The sequence below is a fragment of the Lontra canadensis genome, unplaced genomic scaffold (genome assembly GCF_010015895.1).
Source record: "Lontra canadensis isolate GAN:19392208 unplaced genomic scaffold, GSC_riverotter_1.0 scaffold22, whole genome shotgun sequence".
Taxonomy (NCBI): domain Eukaryota; kingdom Metazoa; phylum Chordata; class Mammalia; order Carnivora; family Mustelidae; genus Lontra; species Lontra canadensis.
Genome location: NW_022631016.1, coordinates 10,860,776 through 10,884,240, shown reverse-complemented (window position 1 = coordinate 10,884,240; position 23,465 = coordinate 10,860,776). Strand labels below are relative to the sequence as shown.

The following is a 23,465-nucleotide window of genomic DNA, read 5'->3' as shown; positions in this document are numbered from 1 at the left end:
GAGAGGGAGAAGCAGGCTTCCTGCCGAGCAGGGAGCCGGAAGGGAGCTCGATCCCAGGATCCTGAGATCATGACCTGAGCCAAAGGCAGACGCTTAACGACTGAGCCACCCAGGTGCCCCTCATTTATATATTTTGGGTGCTGTTCTGTTCTCCACACTGACGAATGAGATTAATAGAATTACCTCAATAAGGTTGCAGTGTATTTTGTAAATAATTACACATTTTCTACATAGTGCACTGGTATGACAATTTATTAAATTATAACTTTGTGACCTAAAATAATCAATGACGAAGATTCAAAGACTACTTAACATAAAAACTATAAATCTCTATGTCCAGAACCTTGGTCTGGAACTATTACTGCAATGATGCTATCTTATAACTAGGGTATTGTAATATAATAACTGACTTTATCCAGATTATACATACAAATAACAACCAAAGGTACCAAAAGCTCCTTGGTTTAGAAAAGTGAAGCCATACATCCTTTCTGTTGTATGATAAACGCAAGTGCTCTCCATGAAAAAAACCTGAAGTAATTCTGTATAGATTCACTCATTTACAAAAATATGGCCCAGATAGTCTGCCTTCTTTCTGCCTTTCTCATAGACGCACAGTGTTCAGTACAAACTTACAAGTGTACAATGGGCATGAGCTCCAGACTTTTGGATTCTGTTTTCTTCTCTTCTTTAAAATGAAACTGAAATATGTACTTTTGCTGGTTGGCTTTGTTGACTTTTAGAAGAAAACTCGAAAGATTTGTGATGGTCCTCTTGACTTAAATTCACTTGCTTGCAAGGCTGATTTAAAATGGAAAAAGTTCTCTCCTATCTGCAAGGACGTGTATCGTTCATGTTTTCCCTGTACGCACTTGCGCGAGGGAATATTGTTGTTCATTGAATTTCTGATCGCTAGGCTTCTCTAAACAGTGATTTTCCGTAGTAGAGACTGGGGGTGGGGGCGGGGAAGAGCAGGGGCAGGCCCCTGGGGGAGGCGCAGTGCCTTCCCCTGCTGAGAAACTCTGCAGGTGGGGGCCGCCTCCGTTCCCTTGGGAGTGCGTGGGTAGAAACCAAGACAGAAAACCTTTGCGCTCATATATCTTTTGAAAGCTTAAAGGGTGTGGGTTTTGTTATCCTCTGGTAAAACAGCCAAACAGGTCTCAGTGTCCTCTGTTCATCAGGCCCAGACATGTTTGGCTGGTGAACGCATTTCACACATACAATACGGTATACAATGTGAAAACAGTTCTCTAGCAGCTGGGGGGAGGCAACGGCTCTAGGATTCAGCTGGGGAGGGGGGAGGGGACAGGTACTGCTTGCTAATGCTCGGGTGTGTGTATTCCTGAGCCTGAAGGAGTTAATGCTCGAGATGCCCACATCATCACGATGCCATAACTAGACCCCGGGAAGGTGCGGCCGAGTGGAAAATCCATCCATTCTACAAACACCTATTTGTAGAATGAATGCCTACTTTGTGTCAGTGCTGCTGTGTTCCATAAACTAGCCTGAAGTTTAGAGCTGAAACCAGTGCTAGCGGCCAGTGTTGCCAGTAACGAAGAAGGGAGAAAAAGCGGTCTTGAGTTGGTGACATTCCAAGTTAATGCTCCTGGACTTTCTCTGTTAAGGTCCTACCTCAAGTGAGAACCTGGTCATACTCCTCAATCATGATGAATTCATAAAATGATTTCCTTTGAAGCGGTGTTCTCAGGCTGGTCTGTGGGTTAGAATTGCCTGAGAGATACCAGTGCTCAGGCACCCCTTGGGACAAGGCCAAGAGTTTTGGGGTAAAGGCAGGCATCAGTAGTTTAAAACTCCCCATGATTCTAATGAGCAGCCAGCTTTACGTACTCTGGTTTATTGCGATGCAAAAGGGAATTTTTGAATTTTGTTCCTGTGCCATAGGTAAAGTGAATGGCGGCATCATATATATTTTAGCTTGTGGGTGAAATTACGTGGCTACTTGAATTATATGGCCCCCGCGGCCAGAGGGAACTCTTGGAATTCCACAAGAGAGGTATTCCTGATTCGGAGTAAAACCACTGTGGGATGGGAGGGAAGATAGAATCTGTGGCCTTATGTAGGTCCACAAAGGACCTTTGATCAGATCCCAAGGTTTAGTGTACAGAAAACAGACTAAGAATGTGGATAATGGAATGTTGGGGGCAGAGATGGTTGTGGATCCCTCCAGCAGGTTTTGGATCAATTTGGGTGAAAAATCCACATACAGTAAAAGGTAAAGAGGGGATTTTTTTTTTTAAAGATTTTATTTATTTATTTGAGAGACAGAGATCACAAGTAGGCAGAGAGGCAGGCAGAGAAAGAGGAGGAAGCAGGCTCCCTGCCCAGCAGAGAGCCCAGTGCAGGACTCGATCCCAGGACTCTGGGATCATGACCTGGGCTGGAGGCAGAGGCTTTAACCCACTGAGCCACCCAGGCGCCCCAAGAGGAGATCTTTTACTGGCCTGGAAAGAATGACAGATAAGGGAATGTGTAAATGGGAGCAAAAATAGACAAGATTCCAGAACTTACTTTTAGGACAAGAAGATCGATGGGATCTTCTCAGTTTAAGTGCGGTCTCTTGGCAGTGGAGTGGAGCGTAGCTCTCACTGAATAGTGGACTTCACTGTAGCACCTGCTGTGAGTGGAATTAGCCACTGTGGAGCGTCTTTCCTTCCAGAAACCACTTTGCTGGAGTGCTCTTCGTGTGGAAGGATGTGCTGCCCTTCCTCTGCGTGTGTGGCCCTTCAGCAGGAGAAATGAGAGGAAGGGGTAAGAGAAGGCAGGACGTGAAAAGCACAGTTAGGAGTGGGGAGTTCCTGGGCTCTGGGTCTCCCAGCCAGTTAAGGATCAGGTTTGGATGCTCCAGGAATCACCACGGAGTAGCCGCTCCCAGAGGAAATAGGGCTCTGTGGGTCAAAAAGAAAATGCTGGAAAAGAGGAAGGCTTTTCTTTGTTGGGAGACGTGGAAAGTGGGTTGACTTTGTAGAAAGATCTCTACATGGAAGTAAGCAGGAGGACCACTGCCTCCGTTTTCATCACTCAACATACTGAAGTAGGCTATAGGCAAAGTGAGCTTAGTAATATTTGCTGTAAACGGAGGGAGAGCATAATCCACACGTATGGTGGGGTTTTGTGCAGTGCTTTATACTCGGGACACAATAACATTGAAGACCTAGGAGCTCATTCATTGAATTCCGAGCCTGCAATCACGGGCTCAGACTGCACTAGAATAAAGTGTTCCAGCTCTTAATTACTTGAGAGTGGCTTGTAAATGATTGATTTGGTTAATTTATCCTCTCATTAGACATCAGTTGACGCTCTACTATGTGCCAGGGACCATTCTAGGCACCAGGGATATCGCAAGAATTAAAGTAGAAAACATCCCACTTTGTGGAGCTGTTACTCTTACGAGAATGATGAGATTCAGTTGATATTTATTTTATTTTAACCCTCAAGAGCTAAGAAGAACAAGTCATACCCGTGGCAGATTACCAATAATGAGGCATTTCAGCTGGGCATACGCTTCGAATAATTTCTTCATCCCTTCGTGGATTTGCCCTGATTCGTCCACAGTCGGGGAAGAGGATAGAAAGTGAAGCTAACTGGTCCGAGATGATCAAACCCGTGTTCTTGGCCTCTTTAGTACTGTTTCGTCAGGGATTAATTACCTGTGGACTTGAGGTTGATATTGAGAGCCAAAGCAGAATCAGTCTCAGAGGTACTTACTTTGTGATTTAAGATGAGGGGTTTCACCTGCAATTCATGGACTCACCTTCTTTGCAGTTATCTCCAGTGAGGATTTTAATCTAGTTTTTACGCTCCTTTACCATATTTGTTACATTGCTGCTTGCATCTGTATACATCAAAGAACAAAATACCCAAATCAAGAAAGTAAAAATACATTCATTCGAAGGTATGCAACTGACTTTCAGCAAAACAGATCTCTTTCTCACGTTCAGACTTGCAACAAGGCTGATCATGTCACCTGGAAAAACTTTTTCTTCCTTTTTTTTTTTTTTAAGATTTTATTTATTTATTTGACAGAGAGAGGTCACAAGTAGGCAGAGAGGCAAGGCAGAGAGAGGCAAGGCAGAGAGAGAGGAGGAATCAGGCTCCCCACGGAGCAGAGAGCCTGATGCGGGGCTCGATCCCAGGACCCTGGGATCATGACCTGAGCCAAAGGCAGAGGCTTTAACCCACTGAGCCACCCAGGCGCCCCAACTTTTTCTTTTTTAAACAAATGTTTTTTTTTGGCTGCGGAATCCATTCTGTGGCCCATACACTTCTCTCTGCAATGGCGTCCTATGAAGACCTGGGGTACACAGGATGACATAGATAAGAGTGAAGTTGTTCAGACAAAACCAGCAGCAGCGGGGAAAGCATGGCCGCCCAAGCAGAAATCCCACCTTGTAGGCACTCTTAGGAGTTGAGGATGGAGGTTACCATTTGTTCAGACACAGGAGTGCAATGAGAGAGCCAGACTCAGGGCATGCCAGCCGGAAGCCAACTGGAACCAGTCAATAGTGGCACTTAATGTCTCTGGAGCAACTCAGAAAATGGTGCCAGTTAACCCCAGTTTACACACATATACACACACACACACAGAGCTCCTTCTCTAATCCGTGCAATGTATATGGGGACTCCCATCCCCCAGGAGTGTCCTAGATAATTCTTGAGTGGAAATTTCAAGAAATAATGTCTATGGAATAGCAATTTGAATGGATGCAAAATTCTAAGTTGCCTGGGACAATCATATATTGGCTTGGTCCTGCAAACACGACAGAGCTTGGTTTCCCAGCCCTGCCACTTACTGAACTGTGTACTCTTGAGAAATTGGTAATGGTCCCTAGTCTCCGTTTCCTTGTGTGGAGATAGGAATGTCTGCTTCATGGGGCTTTTGTGACAATGAAATCTAACCACAGTACGTGAACGATGACTAGCAGAGCCATAGTTAGCGCTGTCACCAGGGCAAACAGAGCAAAATGTACTCTGACATTGTCAGGAGGGGTGGGGAAAAGGCTGTTGCTGCTCAGCCACAAGGGGGCTCCTAGACCCGACTTTCACTTCTGGCTGCCAGTGATGTCAGTGGGATAGTTCTGAGTCTGAGACACACCTGCCAGTGGAGCTGGGCTTTCTAAGGGTAGAGGGAGTTTAAACATTTGTATAATTAAGACATAATTATTGAAACAATTTCTTCCTCCTGAATTTTGATGTCCAGGGTCAATACCTTGGTCATACCATTTTAATTCAAGTGCTGGTTGACTTAATATTATCTCAAGACTGCTCCCAATTAATCTTCACAATTATCTTTCAGGTTTGGACCTGTATCTTCATTTTACTACGTATAGTTGGGAATTGTCAACCTGGAGCCAAAATGAAATGTGTGTGGTCTATATTTAGGCATGCAGACTTAGGCTTAACTGTAGAGTCAAAGGCAAAAGTCAGTATATTAAAAAAATTGAATGGGTAGGTTTGTCATGAAAAAATGTCATAGAGCTTTATTATGAAAGCACACACTTTGGGTCTTTGTTGGGATTTGTATTTTAAAATCTCAAGTCTCTTGTCTGTGTTAACTTTTGATCCAATGAGAATGAGTTCATGGTAGATGGTGAATGGTAGAGAAGGACTGCTGCTTAGTTGTCAGCTCGTCTAATGCTTGGAGTCTAGAGTTAAGGAAATGGAAGTCTAGAGGTGTTGACTGACAGACGCAAGTGGCATAGCTGGGACTGGAACCCGGGACCCTTCTGACAACCAGGACTCATTGGCCCACATTAAGTCGGTGGCCTTAAAGCTGCGCTCGTTTCCTGTGAGCTAGCGTATTAGCTACCCTTTTCTTCTAGGCTGGCCACAGCATACCTTGTCACCAAATGGCAGAAATGTTTGATTACTTTCTAGATTTCTTTGGACATCAATCCAATAGGTTTCCGGGCTCCTCCCTGCCTCCATCCACTGGTGCTTGCTTACATAACACGGAACAATTTTAATGTGATTCTTGAAAAAAATATTCCATCATCTACCTCCTGCTGTTTTCATCCCCCTCCACCCTCCCACCCTAAGTGTCCTCCATGTTGAAACATGGCGGCCAACAGGACAGCCACCTCCAGACAGCCAATCACCTGACTGCTGGTTGCTGCCATTCCCTAGTAGCCAGAGAGCTGCAGGCTTAAGTATATGGGCTGGCAGTGCTCCCATCTGGCCACTCAATACTCTTTTGATGTTACTGACTTCTTGTGGTAGGAAAACCCCAATTACCTCATTGTGCCAGGATACCTTAGGATATAGCAATGAGAGCTGAGATCGACAGACATGTGGTCTTTCTTCTCCATGGCTCCGGGGGCTTGCTTCATGTTACTTGTCTTTAGAGAGACAACAGTCATTTTATGCAAGAACATACTTGTTGCTTGACATGCTTTTTAGTGTAGCTCTGAAAAATTTACTTTAAGAACACATTGATAATTTTCTTTGTACACATGACACTTCTTTGGAATTTTTTTTCCTATGTGATACTTAAGTAAAAATAGGATAATTAGCATTTTGTTTTAGGGAGCAATCTCTCCTTTCCGCCACTAGAATATATATAATTTTTTTTTCCTTTGGAGTCTTATAAAATCAGGTCATAGAGAATGTGTTGTCATGGTAGAGTCTTATTTCAGTTTCTCTATTCTTTGGAAGCCTTCAGTTACTTCACATCCGGACTCTTCCGGTTCTCCAGTTCTTTGCTTTCTTTGTCGCTACCCAGCATTGGCCATCTTGTTTTGATGCCTGATTCCCGGCTCCCCTGGTTGCCCACCATGTTCTCAAGCCGCTGAAGCCATTTAGTACAAACCCTGAGAGTTCACTTTGAAAAGCATTTTATTTCTCCCTGCCAAGAAGGAAGAAAACAGTTGAAACAACAGGACATCGTCCTTGTTTTAGCCACATTTGAAAAGACATTTAGAATTTTTTCTATTTGATATTTATGGAATGTGTACTTTGGTCAGGACCTGTGTTGGTTCCTTTAGGGAGAAATGGCATGAAAATAGTTTATTTGTTTATTATTTTTTAAACCTAACCCCCCCACCCCACCCCCCAGTTCTTCTTTGGAGCAGTCCCTTCAGGTTCTGAAAGACAAATGTTAATTGTGTGGGTCCAGGGATGGCCTTTCAATGCATCTGATATCCCCAACTTTTTCTCATCACTGTTTTTTAAGTTCCTTTTTGTGTGTTAAAAATTTCTTTCTTTTTCTTTTTCTTTTTTGTTTTAGAGAGAGAGAGAGAAAGAGAGAAAGAGTGTACATGCAAATTGGGGAGGAGGGGCAGAGGCAGAAGGAGAGAAAGAGAATCTTTTTTTTTTTTTTTTTTTTTTAATATTTTATTTATTTAGGTGTGTCTGGGTGGCTCAGTGGGCTAAGCCTCTGCCTTCAGCTCAGGTCATGATCTCAGGGTCCTGTGATCAAGCCCGGCATCAGGCTCTCTGCTCAGCAGGGAGCCTGCTTCCCCCTCTAATTCTGCCTGCCTCTCTGCCTACTTGTGATCTCTCTCTCTCTGTCAAATAAATAAATTTAAAAAAATCTTTAAAGATTCTATTTATTTATTTGACAGAGAGAGAGAGCATGAGGGGGGAAGGATCAGAGGGAGAAGCTTGCTTCCTGCCGAGCAGGGACTTGGATGCGGGACTCAATCTTGGGACTCCAGGATCATTACTGAAGCTGAAAGCAGTTGCTTAACCAACTGAGCCACCCAGGCACCCAGAGAAAGAGAATCTTAAGCAGACTCCATTTCAGTGCAGAGCCCAATGGGGGGATCCATCTCATGAACCTGAGATCATGACCTGAATTCTTTCTTGATTGTAAATTCCCCTCTATCTACTAGTGCCACACCTCTTTCCTTTATTGTCAAGCTTCTGGAAAGAATAGTTTATATTCAGTATCTTTGTATTTCTCTTTTCTCAATTATCTTTTCTCAAGCCTACATCCATTTGCTTTCAGTCCAATCAGTGAAATTATTCTACAAGGATTACTCTGTTGTCTGCTTCTGCATAACAAACCACACCAGAACATACTAACAGTAGCAACCACAATCTATTATTATCTCTCTTGAGTATGTGGGTGATTGAGCTCAACTGGGTGGTGGTTCTGCTTCACATGTGTTGGGCTGGGCTGCAGTCATTTGCAGACTTGACTAGATTGGAATGTCCAAGATAGCTTACTCACCCCAGAACCAACTTTATTGGTTCTGGGGTGTTGTTGGCTAGGTTGGCTGGGGCTGTTGGCCAGAACACCTTGGTTTTCTTCCTGTGGTCTCCCCATGTGACTTGGACTTCTCACAGTATGGTAGCCGGGTTCCCGGGGGTGGGGAATTCCCAAGCACAAAGGCAGAAACTGAAGATCTAAGGATTAGCCTAGACAGGTTTGTAGTCTGCACTTTTTTTTTTTTTTTTTTTTTTTTTTTTTTGGTGAAAACTGATCATAGGGCCAGCCAAATTCAAGAGGAAGGGAGGTTAATGTCATGGTTATATTGCCAAAGAGCTGTGGGAAGCTGCTCCCACACATGTGGGAAGCTAAACACAGTTAGTTACTAAGGATGTCCTACCTGGTGTATCCATATTGTTGAATATTTTGCAGCTATCACACAGATAGGAATAACCTATATTCAAGTAGAAAAAGGTCTGTGGTGTGTTGTTAAAAGAAAATACATGACAAATTTTATAGTTGACTATAGAGATGTGTGTATACATCTGCATATGTTAGTATGAGCATGGTGCAAATGGAAGGATATGCTTCCAACTGCCTACATTGGTTCTGTTGAATATGCCTTAATATTATAATGACTAATCAGTTTAAAGGTAAGTAATGGTACTCAGAAATCGATTTCAAGACCAGATAAAATCTGTAGACAAACAATAAAGTTAGAAGGTAATGTAGGAGAATATTACTTTAAAGGCTTAGGGAGTGTTTATAAAAAATAGGGATCTCTTTTTCATGTCTGTTGAATGTTTATATATACATAAAAATAAATCTGTAAAGATTTAGAACAAAATAATTGCCACAATAATTTCTGGATGACAGATGATTTTTTTCCTTTTAGCTTCTCTGTATTATACAATTTTAAAAACAATGAGCACATTTTATTTTCATGATAGAATAACAGTATTTCTGAAAATGGAAGATAGTACAGAAAAACTGGTACCATTCAGGGGTCTGTTATCCAAATACTCAAGACTTGAAAAAACAATAGTGACATGAAATTATCATAAAATGAATCCATTGAGAACGGCAGTTGTTATGTAACATTTTTGGTCCTTTCTTACAGCAAAGACTGAAGGAAGAGAAGGAAGCCAAACGGGCACGTTTGGATGGTAGGCATGCCTACTTATTTGCAATTGTAGCTTCCTGCATAGACCTGGACAAAACTGAAGTGGAAGATGCCATTCTTGAGGGGAATCAGGTGAGATGCATTTCAGTTCTCACTGACTTAATTATGGAGGGCACAGAGAGTCCATTGAGTCAGTCCTATGGCATGATCTGTACTGGGCTGTGGAGGGGGTGTCTGTTCTAAATGGGCAGGACTCCATTCTGATGGTAACAGGTGATGGCACATTGGCTTTAGGGTTCTCCAACTCTTCATGTTGAATGGGGTACTTATAACTGTCATTGAAGTCCCATGATTCTGACAGCAATTCTGCATATTTCTGAATCCAGTGAAGCTGGATTCAAGTGCCATCTTGGAACTTGAATGTGGAGAATAGAATCTTCTCTCAGCTTCTGATTTATCATGTTTTGCATTTATCCTGTTCTAACCTGGTGGTGGAATTGTGCCATAGTTCCTTGGCTTTGACTTTGGTTTGACAGCTGAATCTGGTTTCTTTTGTTCCTGAACTTAACTTCCATTTTCTACCATGATTTCTTTCCAAAATCTGGGGTATAATTTGATTTTGGAGAGGGTAGATCAAAATATGGGAGGATATAATTTCCTGAGCACCAAGGAAGGCATATCAGGAGCCCTATAATAGTTGCTGAATGTTTTTGTTGTTGTTTTTGTTTGTTTGTTTTTTAGGCACAAAAATAGAGAGAGAGGGTGAGTCCTTTCTGTTGATAGAGATGTCACAGTATTGATAATGTTATTTGGTGTTACGCTTTTAAATCTTTAACAAACAGCTTTGAGCAAGAGGGTACAGGGAGGCACCATTTTGAGGGTTTGCTGATTTCTGTGGTGTTAATACTTCCACCATGGCTGATTCCAGACTACTAACATGATGTTACTAAAGGCTTAGTTGGAAAGAGCTGTGATCAGTTGGCTCATGACGAGTATGAGCTGTCTTCAGCACTCCGCTGGCTGTGATCCTTCCTGCCATGTCACTTTGGTGGGGTCACTAGGAGTCAGTGGAACAGTTAGGGGTGGAGAGCACTAAACAGCCCCCCAAAATGGAGGCATAAATGTAGACAGAGTCTACCTAATTCAGACTTGAAGAGATTGTTCCACGGGTGAAATGCTTAACTCTGCCCAACTCCCCAATTCAGACATCTGGATTTGGGATTGCGCAAGTGGAATGAATGAGTAGAGGTTCTGAACCGTAGGAAGCCCAGTTTAAGCTGCTGTGTCATATTCAGGACCAGGAAGGTCAAAACCTGGGGACTGAAATAAAACATCCCGGCCTGGGCTCACGAGCAACGTAGAGGGGCAAAAGTTTCAATTGGAAGTACTTCCTTCACATTCTTGGCTTGGAAGTTCATCTCAATGAGGGCCTCCCAGTTGGCTCCAAAGCATCCTCTATCAAGGAAGTCTAATGAAGGAAACAGGGCAGCTTGCTCTTCCTTACTTATTATAGTTTTGTCTATAATATGGTAGAAATCGAAGGGGGCTTATTTATTTCCACAGTAAAATTTTCAGGCTAGAGTTTTTCATTTGGAAACATTTTATTTTAAATTGTGGTAATGACATAGGATATAGAACTTACCATATTAAACTTTTTTTTTAAGTAGGCTCCACACCCTTTAACACTGAGATTAAGACCTGAGCTGAAATCAAGAGTCAGACGCTTAACCGACTGAGTCACCCAGGTGCCCCATTAATCATTTCTAAGTATACTGTTCAGTAGGGTGAAGTATGTTCACATCGTTGGGTAACGAATCTTCAGAACTCTGTCTTGTGAAATTGAAACTCGGTATCATCAAAAAACCCATTTCCCTAGCCCCTGAATACCACTATTCTATTTTCTGTCTCTATGAATTTGACTACTTTAGATACCTCCTGTAAGTATAATCATACAGTATTTGTCTTTTGTGACTGGCTTATTTTATTTAGCAAAATGTCCTCAAGGTTCATCTGTATTGTGGCATGGGTCAGAATTTCCTTCATTTTTTAAGGCTGAATAATACTCCATCATCGAATATGCCACATTTTGCTTATCCATTCATCTGTTAATGAACAAGTTGGTTGCTTCCATCTTTTGCCTGCTGTGGATAATGCTGGGGTCAGCAAGGTATACAAATATCTCTGCAAGACCCTGCTTTCAGTCCTTTTGGGTATATACCCAAGAGTGGAATTTCTGGATCATAGAGTAATTCCATTAATATTTTGAGAAATCACCATACTGTTTTCTGTAGTGACTATACCATTTTTACAGTCTTACCAAAAGTGTACAAGCGTTCCAATTTCTCCACATCCTTGACAACATTTATTTTCTAGGTTTTTTTTTTTTTCTAACAGTAGCCATCCTAATGGACATGTAGATTTTTATCCTTTTTCCTCTAATATGAATTTAAAACTGTGCCACTGGTAGTAGGCCATCTGGCAGACTTCTAGTTGTATGGCAAAGCTCACGGACTAAGTTCTGGACAGCTCTTGGATGGAGTGTAATCATGTGTGTTCTTCTGGCATTTTTCAGTGATTATTATAATTTAATATTAATTGTCTCTAGTGCATTAGACTGGGTTTTAAAAGGTGTTCTCTCTCTCTGATCTGCAATTGAGTGAAAACAAAGCACCTCTATATTTATCTGTTTTCAACAGCTCAGTACTTTCAGAAATTAGCAAAACTGGAGAGAGTCTCTTTTCAAATGTGTATATGTAGCAAATATTTACATGATTAATTGAATTCCTTCATTGAATTACATTTTTATTATGGTGAGGCACTTACTCTATTTTATGTTGCAAAAAATATGATGCCTTCTCTATGGCTTGCATTAGATGCAGTTTTATCTGAGAAAGGAAGATGACAGCAACTGCTGATTCAAGTATGGTTTCTAATTCAGCACAAAGTTGTGACCTTGCCTTTTCTTTTTTGCAGATTGAAAGAATCGATCAGCTTTTCACTGCTGGAGGTCTTCGTCACCTTATATTTTATTATCAGGACGTGGATGTGGCAGAAACAGGTATCCAGACTTGGTGTTATGTTACCCACAAATGTGTTGCTAGGTTCATCCAAGGATGGCATGAAGTCGAAGGCCACCCTTGGAGCTGACATTTCCACCTTGGCCCATGGGACAAATGGGCCTCTGTGAGGTGAGGCCCGGGTTCCATTTTCTCTTGAAGGAGAAGGGACAGATAATGATAGGTATGTAGCCTGGTTCTTCTAACTTTATTTGAGATATTTGGTTTCCCATTTCAGGTTGTGCTGGTGATTGAGGAATAACGAAGTACTTTACATTTTTAGGCTTCTTTTCTGTCCATGCTAGTCCTTCCATGCAGTAATGTTCTAGAACTTTTTACGGGCATCTGCTTCTTTTCTATATAGACGGCATTTATTTTTAACATAAGAATTGTTGCCAATGAGCATAATGAGTTTTCTGGTTAAATACCACATTATGTTTATTTTCTACTGTCGGTGATTCAAACGAGTAATATGGAATGGCAAGTTTAGTTATTTTCACTTAAGAAAAATTTGCAAATCTTTATGTGGATTCAACTGGCATAACCCATTCCACTTTTATGTGAATTCATATAATTTTAAAGCCAAACTAGGGACATAAACAAAAATATTATGATTATATTAAAATATTACATTCATCCTTTTATGACCTTTTTGAAGAAAGGGAAAGTAGTTATTGCCATTGGCATATAGTATGGTTAATACTTTTTTGTTTAAAAACTGAGAAAATTATGAATATGCACTCAAAGTGATTGGCATTTTTCTAGAATTATTCATCTGAAATTTTGTGGTCAGAAAGTTCATTACACTTTGAGTGAAAAGTTGAAAAACAGACATTTTGAATTCTATCCCAGATTGCAAAACATAAAGTCAAATGAAATGTTGAGTTTGTCTGTGAAATGTGTGCTGGGTAAAGTAGGCCTTTGTGTGTAAATCTGACATTGAACAAAAAGAGTTCATAGGGTGTAGACACGATGCAAGCTTATTTTCATTTCCCACTCTCCCTCTAAATGTTTTTGGTGGGACTGTCTTTAATCTTTTGACCTTGGATTAGAATTCAGACCATTCCATGACTTTCCTGGATATTCTTGAGTAAGAAAAATACCTATTATTGCTTCACATTGTAAGTACTATCTCAATTCAGAAACTAAAAAAAAAAATCCAGTTGATCAAAATTAATTGGTCTAAAGTGCCGTCTTCTTCATTCCTGGGCCTCTCCCTTCCTTCCACCCCAGCAGGGATCTGAGAAGGTCAGTATTTGCTGCGGGAAATACATTTGGTCCTCCTCTGCTTCTTCAGCTTATCCTTCTGGAAACTCCTGTCCACACTGTGTAAACCACAGTTGCTGACTGTGTAGAGCTTGAAGTCGGGCAGGGACAAGAGCTTACAGGTGGCAGGAGAGCTTTGACTTGACTGACATTGTCACTGTCACAGTTGGCTGAACTTGATTCTCTGGATCTTTGCTCTTGTGGGCACCAGGTGGATTCTCCAGAGATGGTCACTGGTGGCTGTGCATCCCATGGTGATATCCTCTGGTTATCATTATTGGACGCGTTCACCGTCAAAGCCTCAGTCCAAGTCCCCAGCCCAGCGCTGTTGGGGGAGAGCCTAGGAGAGGGTTCCTCTAAGAGGTTCTAATCCCAGGGTTTTAGGATTCAACTTCCAGTCCATGTCCTTCCCCAGATCTCTCCCTTGGCACTGTCCTCCTCCCACCCCAGTAATCTTGCTTGAGCTACTGTGTCACATGAAGAGCTAAAACTTTTGTGGGCAGATAAGAGCACAGTGCACCAGCTCTGCACACTTAAATGGTCCACTCAATGAGCTGCGTGCTTAGATGACCAAAAATGGATTTTAAAATAACAATAATGAGAACACTTAGTGAGCAACGATTTTTATGTCCTTTTCTAAGGTCTTTACACATATTAACTCCTTTAATCCAGATGCTTGGATCTAGTATTAGTATTTGAATTTTTCAGATCCAGAAAATTGAGGCACAGGAAGATTAAGTAACTTGCCCAAGGTCACATGGCTGGGAAGTGCAGCCCAAGACTCAAGCCTTGGGAGTCTTGTTCCATTCATCACGACGCTCTCTTGGGTCAATAGTGTCCTTACTCTAGCGCCATACTGAGGGGGCAGCAGGGGTCTGGAGTTTTACAGTCAGGGCTGGTTTCTGATCTTGGCTCTGCCACCTGTTGGCTGGGACTCAGGGCAGGTCGCAGCTGCCTTTAGGGTTGTAGTGACTTCAGTAACGTCGACAGGGTACCAAGTAGGGGAACTGACACACAGCACGTGCAGTAGATGCTGTCCCCTCCCTTACTCACCCCTTCTCATGGCTCTACTGTGTGACCTGTTGTGGGTGGAAATGACTTTTGTAGCTTTGGCAAGAATCTACTTTGGACCAAAGTCTCATTTCTGGACCTCTCATTCCTGTTTTTTGCTAGAGCAATGATTTTGAACTAAACCTGTGATCTGGAATCACTCAGCTCCTTCTAGATCCCTTCAGGACTTCGGCCAGAGATTGTCCAAGCAGTGGACCTTCCAGGGCACATGGAGGAGTCAGCATGACAGTATTTTCCTGAGGAAGCTTCATTCCAAGAGGCCGGCACGTGGACTAGAGATAGTATTGGTGAAACTAAAATTCTTCTGCCCTTGTAGGACAGCTTGGCGCTCCAGGGGGAGTAAATCCTCTTTCTGAGAAGATTAAAAAACCCAAGGTGTTCGTGACCGAGGGAAAAGATGTTGCTCTTACCGGAGTATGTGTGTTCTTCATCAGGACTGATCCTTCCAGAGCCGTCACCCCTGAGAACATCCATCGGGTAAGGGGCAAGAGCAGTCCTTTACCCCAAATTGCCAAAACTCACATAAATTCTAAAAAAAAAAAAAAAAAAAATCCCTCCCTAGAGAGTTAACCACTGTGTTCATCAGCTATCTAAAACTACTTTCGAAGAATTATTTCTAAAAGCCCTCACAGCAAACAAGAGGATGTTTCCTTTAAGCCTGTTGAGTCAGAGGACTTCATGTTCAGTTTATTATCAAAAATGGATATAATATTATATGTATGCCTGTGCACGCATGTGTGTATGCGTGGGTAAAACAGGGAAGTCTTGCCTTTTAAAAATAATTTCCCGTACATTACTTACTTAATGGCAGATTTCACACATTTAAAATAAGATTTACAATGATGGATATATAATTTTATTTTTTGTGCATAGTAAAGTGTAAATCTCCTCTGTGCACATTAGGTGCGTTATCAGCTTGGAGCAAATGAGCTGGTAATGTCTCGGATTCTGTTTAGTTCATGATTTTATTTTGAGGATTGCAATTTAGAATAGTATAAAGCTTACGTCTTAACCAGGGTCAGAAAAGTAATTTCCTGGACTTAGAGACTAAATCTACACACAATTCAAGGCCAGTCCGTACAGAAAACAGAATGTTGACCTCCAGCTGGCAGCAACCTGCCCAGAAACCAAGCCCCTTCTCCAGCAAACAGCCCGGGTGGCCGGCCTGCCGTGCGAGACTTGCAGGAGGCCCCGAGGAAGGCAGGCAATAATCATGCTAATGACTGGCCAGCATGGTCAGGACCTGGTTCATGACTGCCAGCCGCCTTCCCTCCGTCCGTACTCCCAGCATACTTCCCTGGGACCGACAAGAGAGAGCCAAAGAGGCACCCTTCACCCATCCCACAGGATGCCCCACTTCTCGGAGCTGCCTCCAGCTCTCCCACAGCTGAAGCTGTCCCTTTCCACCACCAGGAGGCTTTCCTGTTCCCCTGCCTGCTTCTGAGTGTCTCTTGACAGGCTTTTGCTCTTCTCTTTTGGTCCATCTTCATTTACTTCAGCAGAGTGGATGAGCGGGCAGCATTCAGGAACGACTTAGCAGCCATGCTGCCGTTGCAGGTGCTTTTTACAGCAGAGGGTCTCCTAACTGTTTTCCAGGAGGTGAGCTTTAATATGCTGGACGCCGCGGATGGGGGCCTGCTTAACAGTATGAGGCGTTTGCTGTCCGAGATCTTCATTCCCTCTCTCAGGGCCACGAGCAAGGGCTGGGGCGAGCTCGAGGGCCTTCAGGAAGCAGCCAGCATTCGGCAGGAGTTCTTGAGCTCTCTGGAAGGCTTTGTGAGTGTCCTGTCAGGCGCCCAGGAGAGCTTGAAGGAGAAGGTAAGAGGGAATAAGTTATTCCTTCAAAAGTTATCAGATGGTGAAGAAATCAGCATGTAAGTATGTAAGGCTTCCTTTCGATGGTCTTAATTCCACTGCCCATCAAATCTGGAAAAACATTTTGTGGGAGTTTTTATTGCCCCCTCAAGAGGTAGTGGTGACTAGATTTAAGGGATGAATGCATTAGGGGTCCCTTAGAAGGGTCGGCCATGATGGAGGGTTTTATTCAGTAATAGCAAACGTTCGACTGCAAAGGGGAGCATATGGAATGCTCGTGGCATCGCTCTGCGTCCTAGCAGGAAAGGAATTTGGAACCAGGGTGTGTGGCATGTGTCTGTGTGTGTCCACATGTGTGCACGTGAGTGTGGGGTGGGTGGTGGATGGTGGGTTGGGATGGAGGAAATCCCAAAGATGAGACAGAAAGGAGAGAGGAGTTAACACAGCTGGAGGGAGCAGATTGGGTCCTGTGGTTCAGCCTGTGACCAAAAAGGTCTTTAAGAATAAGTTTGGCAAAGGTCAGGTTTAGCTTCCATAAAACTTGTGTGATCTACGGTAAGCCTGTGTTACGGTTCCTTGGGGCAGAAGGTGTTGGATGCAAAACCATGGTGACAACAGCCCAGATCAGGGATGTATGGGAGACAGAGAAATGCAGCCTATGATACCAATGACAATGTATTTTTTTTAAAGATTTTTTTTTTTATTTGAGAGAGAGAGAACGAGCAAGGGGAGGGGCAGAGGGAGAAGCAGACTCCTTGCTGAGCAGGTTGCCCAACGTGGGGTTCATTCCAGAACCCCGAGGTCATGACCTGAGCCAAAGGCAGATGCTTAATTGGCTGAGCCACCCAGGCGCCCTACCAATGACAGTGCATCACTCACTTTTCTCCAGAGAATGCTGAGAGTTTTGGACTTAGTGAAGTAGTGGGGAAGGGAGGCATTGGGCTTTCCGAAGGATATGGAATGAGGAAGTGGAGTTACTTTCATCCAGACAGGAGTGGGATGATTCCATGTAATATCCGAGTTCTATCTGCAGTGAACGCTGATGCAGGCCATAGTGAGATGCTAGTTGAAGCGAGTTAAATTGCTGTTCTACCTAATAAAGCAGTGCTTTCATAGGGTTCCACCTCCTCTTGTAGAGATATTCGAAAGGGTGGGTGGACCGCCACCTAGTGGGGAGATTGTGCCACTTCCTGAAGTACAGAGCCGCCTCTAGGAAACCAAGGATCACTCCTGGAGATGGGCAGGTGGCAGGTGCTGAGTGGGAGAGGTCAGGGATGGAGGCGTGCTGGGGAGGTTCTTCCAGACTGGGGGCAGCATAAGCACAAGCCCAGGGGAGTGGTGGCAGGTGCCTGCCCTGGTGGGTTTTCAGAACTCTGCTGGAGTGAAGCCAAGTGAAAAACACAGAGTGGGGAGGCTAGGTTCTCAGAGAACGGAGTGGTGTCTCTGAGCCCCACGTAGATGGGACAGACATAGAACTTCTGAGCGTGGGAGCCAGGGCTGGAGGCCATCAGCCAAGGTTAGAGCTGGCCGGGCTGTAGTAGGAAGCAAGTGAAGGAAATGGGAAAACTCTGGTTCTGCGTTGGTTACCAACAAGCCCTTAGGGCCTAGGCTTTGTCAAGTGGCTCCTTGGCCATATTGGCATTGGAGGGTGACAAACAACCACACCCCTTCCTGCTGGTTCTGAACCAGTTGAGAGAAATGTACTTGTTCTGTGGTTGGTAAAAGCCAATTGGGCCTGAAACCTGTATTCAGGCATTTCCAGTGGCAGGTGCACCTTTACCAGAAGGAAATGCCCTTCTCAAATATTGATGTCCATTTATGTGTGCCAGAAAATGCTCCAGGTTTCTTTGTGAAGTCAAAACCTAACACACCTCCTTCCCTAACCTCATCCTCCTCCCTCCCCTGAAACGAACCCATGTACTTGCCATTGAACTTGCTAACTATAAGGATGTTATTGGGTAAGAACATGAGAGTCTTTTCATCTGGTTAGTGTCAAAAAAGAATGTAATGGATTAGAAATTACTCTCCTTCCAGTCAGTTTCCTTGAAGCTCTCTCTCCCATAATTCTTTGGTTTTGTGAGTTGACTCTTTAATTTCTAAGTTCCTTGTTAATTCCCAAATTTTGTGATGTTATGATGATTCTCTTTCTCTAGTACACCCCATCTTTTTTTTTGGAAGTCTGCTCTCTGTCATCTTGAGTGGCACATCAGTTCGTAAAGGAGGATTGAGCTGCCAGGGAACAGGGTAGTTTAGAGAAAACCTTGAGACCCTTCTAAGCCTAGGGGTCAACAGAAGAGTGTGTGTGTGTGTGTGTGTGTGTGTGTGTGTGTGTGTGTGTTTTAAAATTAACATCATCTTATTATTTAACTTTCATTCTAAATTAGGTGAACCTTCAAAAGTGTGACATATTTGAACTGAAAACCCTGAAGGAACCAATAGACTACATGACTCTAGCTAATAACCCTGAGACTTTGGAGAAAATAGAAGGTTATGTGAGAATATGGATCAAACAGACAGAACAGGTAATTTCCAGAAACCAGAAAGAACAGGTAATTTCCAAAAAATCATCAGTTTCAGATGCCATGTTACTGAAGTAGTCAATGGAAGAGCATATCGTATACTGTTCCCTTTTTCTTCAGTATTTAACCTAAAGCCCCTAAAAAGGTGAGAAGTTCAATGTAATTTAATTTATAGTCATTAGTTAAGAAGATAGAGTAAGAATTTGAAGAGATGAAACAAATGGCTTTAAATACTTATGTCCAAGAAGACTGCACTTTGCCAATTGTTTTCTCAAGGTGTATTTTACTTGAGAAAACAATTGGCAAAGAACAAGGAGTTTTCCAAACACTGCCTTCTGAAAGGGAGCTTGAGACTTAACTTAAAAAAAAATTTTTTTTCAGGAAAATCCTTAGTGAAGGTGGACATTGAATTGGAAAATAAGCACAATGAAAATTAACCAACTTAGGGCACGGGGGCTTTCCAAGGTTCTGTTGCTCCAAAATTAAACAGTAAAGGGATAGTCAAGGAAACTTTGTGAAGTCAGGTCCTGCAAAAGGTCATTCAACCTTTTTAAATAAGTAGTTTTCAGTTAGAACAAGTCAACTAAATTTTTGTTAAAGCATTCAAAATGGATACAAGTAGAAGGCTGTCATTTGAAGCATGCACGCGAATGAAAATATATCATGATTCCAATAGCATAATTGATTTATTTCCTTATTTTTCTTTGTCTATGTGTAACTTTCGTACTGCCAGTCCTAGTCAGAGGTCCAAGGCTCTGCTGTGCCTTTTCAGGTCCTTGCGGAAAACAACCAGCTGCGGAAGGAAGCGGATGACCTTGGGCCCCGAGCAGAGCTGGAGCACTGGAAAAAAAGACTGTCCAAATTTAACTACCTCTTGGATCAGTTAAAAAGCCCGGATGTGAGGGGTGTGTTGGTCGTGCTTGCTGCCGCCAGGTCGAAGCTTCTGAAGGTTGTCAGACATTTCTTTTTGCTTTGTGCCACGGGAGTGAAAACTCTGTGTGCATTTTCGTGTCATAGAGTAACTAGGCACAGGGAAATGGTATTATACCTTCAGGACCAAACTTTAAGATCGGATAATGTTGCCCTTTTATAATTCTGTGGAAATAGCCTTTAAACCAACGGTATCTGTTGGCCGCCGTCCATGTAAGTACACGTATTATTAGAGGGCATTGCATGTAATTAAGATGTAGCACAATATCACGATTATATATATTATTTGAATTTGGAACCAAGCAGGAGTAGTTAAATAAGCACTTAACTTGAATATGTTTTTTTTTTAATTTTTTTTTTTTTGCCCTAGAGCATTGCTTTTCTATCCCTGTGTAACAAATTACCCTACAACTTAGCAACTTAACACTGCAGACATGTATTATGTCATAGCCTGTGGGTCAGGAGTTGGGATACAGCTCAGATGGCTGCCTGTGACTCAGCATCTCCCCTGAGATTGTGGTCAGGGTATCGGCTCATCTGAGGCTCGCCTGGGGAAGGACCTGCCTCCAAGCTGCTCGTGGGCATCTTGCTGGGCTCTGCTCCTTGCTGGCTCTTGGCTGTTATGATAGAAAATGTGGGAGTGAGGTGCAAAATGGATCCAGGAGCCGGGGGAGGAGAGAAGGAGTGGATTCAAATGGGGCGCCGCCCTCTTGATGCTGTTCTAGTTACTGAGGAGATTTTGCAAGAGAAGGCCCTGAGGAGATCCTTTTAAAACTTCAGTCAAAAAATCTACATTGCTCTTCAATGTGGCAATACCCCTCAGTCCTGTGGCTTCAGCTTCCTGCGAGGTGCAGAGGATAAACTGGAAGTCTGACACAGGGGACTTGTGGTGACTTTTAGCAGCTGTTCTGTTGGAAGATCCTCTGTAATCAATGCATTAACAGTGCTTTCCTGTCTTGCCTCAGACGTGGCGGGAGATGGATATTCGAGTCACTGATTCAGCGAATGAAGCCAAGGACAATGTCAAATACCTGTACACACTTGAAAAATGCTGTGACCCCTTGTATGGGAATGACCCTGTGAGTTAAAGGTCTCTACTTGCTTAGTCTACTGATGACCCTTTTGCCCCGGCTAATTTGAGTGTGGAGTTTGGTTCATTAATATTACAGTCTGTTGGAAAAGTCTTTGAAACCTCTTTTTACTCTCAAGAAAATTATATATGTATACAGTTGCCCCTCGAGCAACACGGGTTTGGACTTTGCAGGTCCACTTATGTGTGGATTTTTTTCAATAAACACAGTACAGGGCTGTAAATATAGTTTATCTTTCTTAACTATTTTCTTTTCTCTGGTGTACTTTATTGTAAGAATATAGTATATAATACACGTAAAAAACAAAATATGTGTTAGTCAACTTTTTATGTTATCGTTAAGACTTCTGGTCGACAATAGGCTATTAGTAGTTAAGTTTTTGGGGAGTCAGAAGTTATGCCTGAATTTTCAACTACATGGGGGTTGGTGCCCCTAATCCCTGTGTTGTTCAAGGGTCAGCTGTACTCATGTCTATCTAGATCTATCTGTCTATGATGGATAAGAAATATTGTATTTTAAAAACCTTTATTGTATAGTCCAGTTTCTGTTAAGTATTGTAATTGACATTCTGGATGATATTCAAAGAAGTGTGGGAAGCGTTATTGGCTGGTGTTTTATCTTTTAACTTTAGGAGTGCCTGCTTTTATTTATTACAAATTCACCATTAACCTTATCATTAACAGAAAGTTAATGTTTCTTGCATTGAAACAAAAGTTGATTAACTGCATCTGATTAAGTAATACAAATAAAACTACCCTTGAATACATTTATGTGAAATGTCACTTAATATGTTAGTGGGAGTGTTAATAGTGTTAAGTTAGTTGTTTGTTAGTAAGTAGTTCATTAGTAGTTCATTAGTAAGTGTTTAATAGTAGTTCATTAGTAACTAGTTAGTAGTGTTAGTTAGTATTTTAAAAAAAATTTAAAAAGCCTTTTAGCTAATTTTATTCTAATGAAGATTGAATGGTTAGAGTATTAGAATTTTGCTGAATTTGATACTTGTTTCTTTGAAAAGTTTTGTGGTGTCTTCCAGATATCCATGATTGATGCAATTCCTACACTTATAAATGCAATTAAAATGATCTATAGTATCTCTCATTACTATAACACCTCTGAGAAGATCACATCTCTGTTTGTAAAGGTGAGTGGATAGCATAGAGTGTGTCTGTGGTAATATACATATTTTTGGCAATGGTTAATTTTTTAATAATTAGAAATTACTACATTGGCTTACTTCAGCGTGTTTGTGTCCTACAATGAAAGAAAAAATTTTAATCTCTCAGTAGAGACACAATTTAAGTGTATTTGCGAGGCTGACTCTTAGAAATCATAAAGCGTTATTTCCAAAGATGATAAATATGGTGTTATTTATATAATAAAATGAAAAAATAAAGATTCTCTTTGAATTTCTTTCCCTATGTTATTTAGCAACATTATTTATTCCTATTGGGTAAATTTTAATTAAGAAAAACTATATTTAACTGGCTTTCTCCTGCTTTATATTTTATGTGCCACTTTTCCAAATTTATCTGATGCCACAGTTGTTTACTTGGTGTTATTAGAACAGTAATCATGATAATAAAAGCCACTTGCAACGTTTCAGTAATCCATAAAGCAATTATAATGATTCTGCCAAAAAACATAACAATCTTTAAACCTTATGTCCTAACTCATAACTGTTTATGGTGAGCACTGTTGTTTTTCCCATTTTGAACAGTCTTTGAGAAGTAAATGACTTTCATTCCTAAGGTGAAAATTTTAAGTGTTGTATTAAGACAGGCATTTTTGCCTCATCTGGGTTTGTGTTGCGAATGTTAACATAGTAGGAGGCACAGGTCTTGCTGGGAAGGGGGACCTCCCTTCCAAGAGCTGGACGGGAGACTCCCTTTCTTCTGCTCTCAGTCAGGCACTTGGGTAGAAAAAGGAGGGAAATCCACGAGCTTCTTGCCGCACTTCTTTCCATGTTAGAAGGACTTGTTAGGGTCATGAGGGATATTCCCTGGAGTAGGAGACTCAAAAGTCAGTTTGTGTCATCACGCCAGGCTTCGTGCATCTTATCCACTAGGCCTGTTTATGAACAAAATTGTGAAATCATCATTTATCTAATTTTGAAAAACCTTTCCCTATGGAAATTTTGAGGCAGGTACAAAAGGAAAGAGAATGGTACACCAACCCCCCCGGTACCGGTCCCCCAGGTTCTGCCACACGCCGTTCATTGTTTATGCGCACTGCCGACCTTTGCATACACGTCCCAGACATCATGTCTTTCTATGTATACTGTACGGTCATCTGATTTTCCTTTTAATCTGTTTAAAAAAATCACAAGAAAATTCTGAAGAAGTTTTTTACAGTTTGGAGGGATGGATAAAATGTGAGTGGAAACAGATGTCAGCTTGACTCTCTGCTGCTTCTCCTTTTGACATT

At 42.1% G+C, this 23,465-nt stretch overlaps 1 protein-coding gene across 1 annotated transcript in view; it reads left to right on the top strand.

Annotated features, from left to right (window-relative positions):
• DNAH5 (dynein axonemal heavy chain 5) overlaps positions 1-23,465 on the top strand; it is a 224,312-nt gene that overhangs the window by 1,705 nt on the left and 199,142 nt on the right. The window contains exons 2-9 of the mRNA XM_032861880.1: positions 9,291-9,425; positions 12,267-12,351; positions 15,003-15,163; positions 16,283-16,504; positions 18,886-19,023; positions 19,793-19,969; positions 20,916-21,029; positions 22,075-22,182. Coding sequence (XP_032717771.1) covers positions 9,291-9,425; positions 12,267-12,351; positions 15,003-15,163; positions 16,283-16,504; positions 18,886-19,023; positions 19,793-19,969; positions 20,916-21,029; positions 22,075-22,182 — 1,140 coding nt within the window. The remainder of the gene's footprint in view (positions 1-9,290; positions 9,426-12,266; positions 12,352-15,002; positions 15,164-16,282; positions 16,505-18,885; positions 19,024-19,792; positions 19,970-20,915; positions 21,030-22,074; positions 22,183-23,465) is intronic.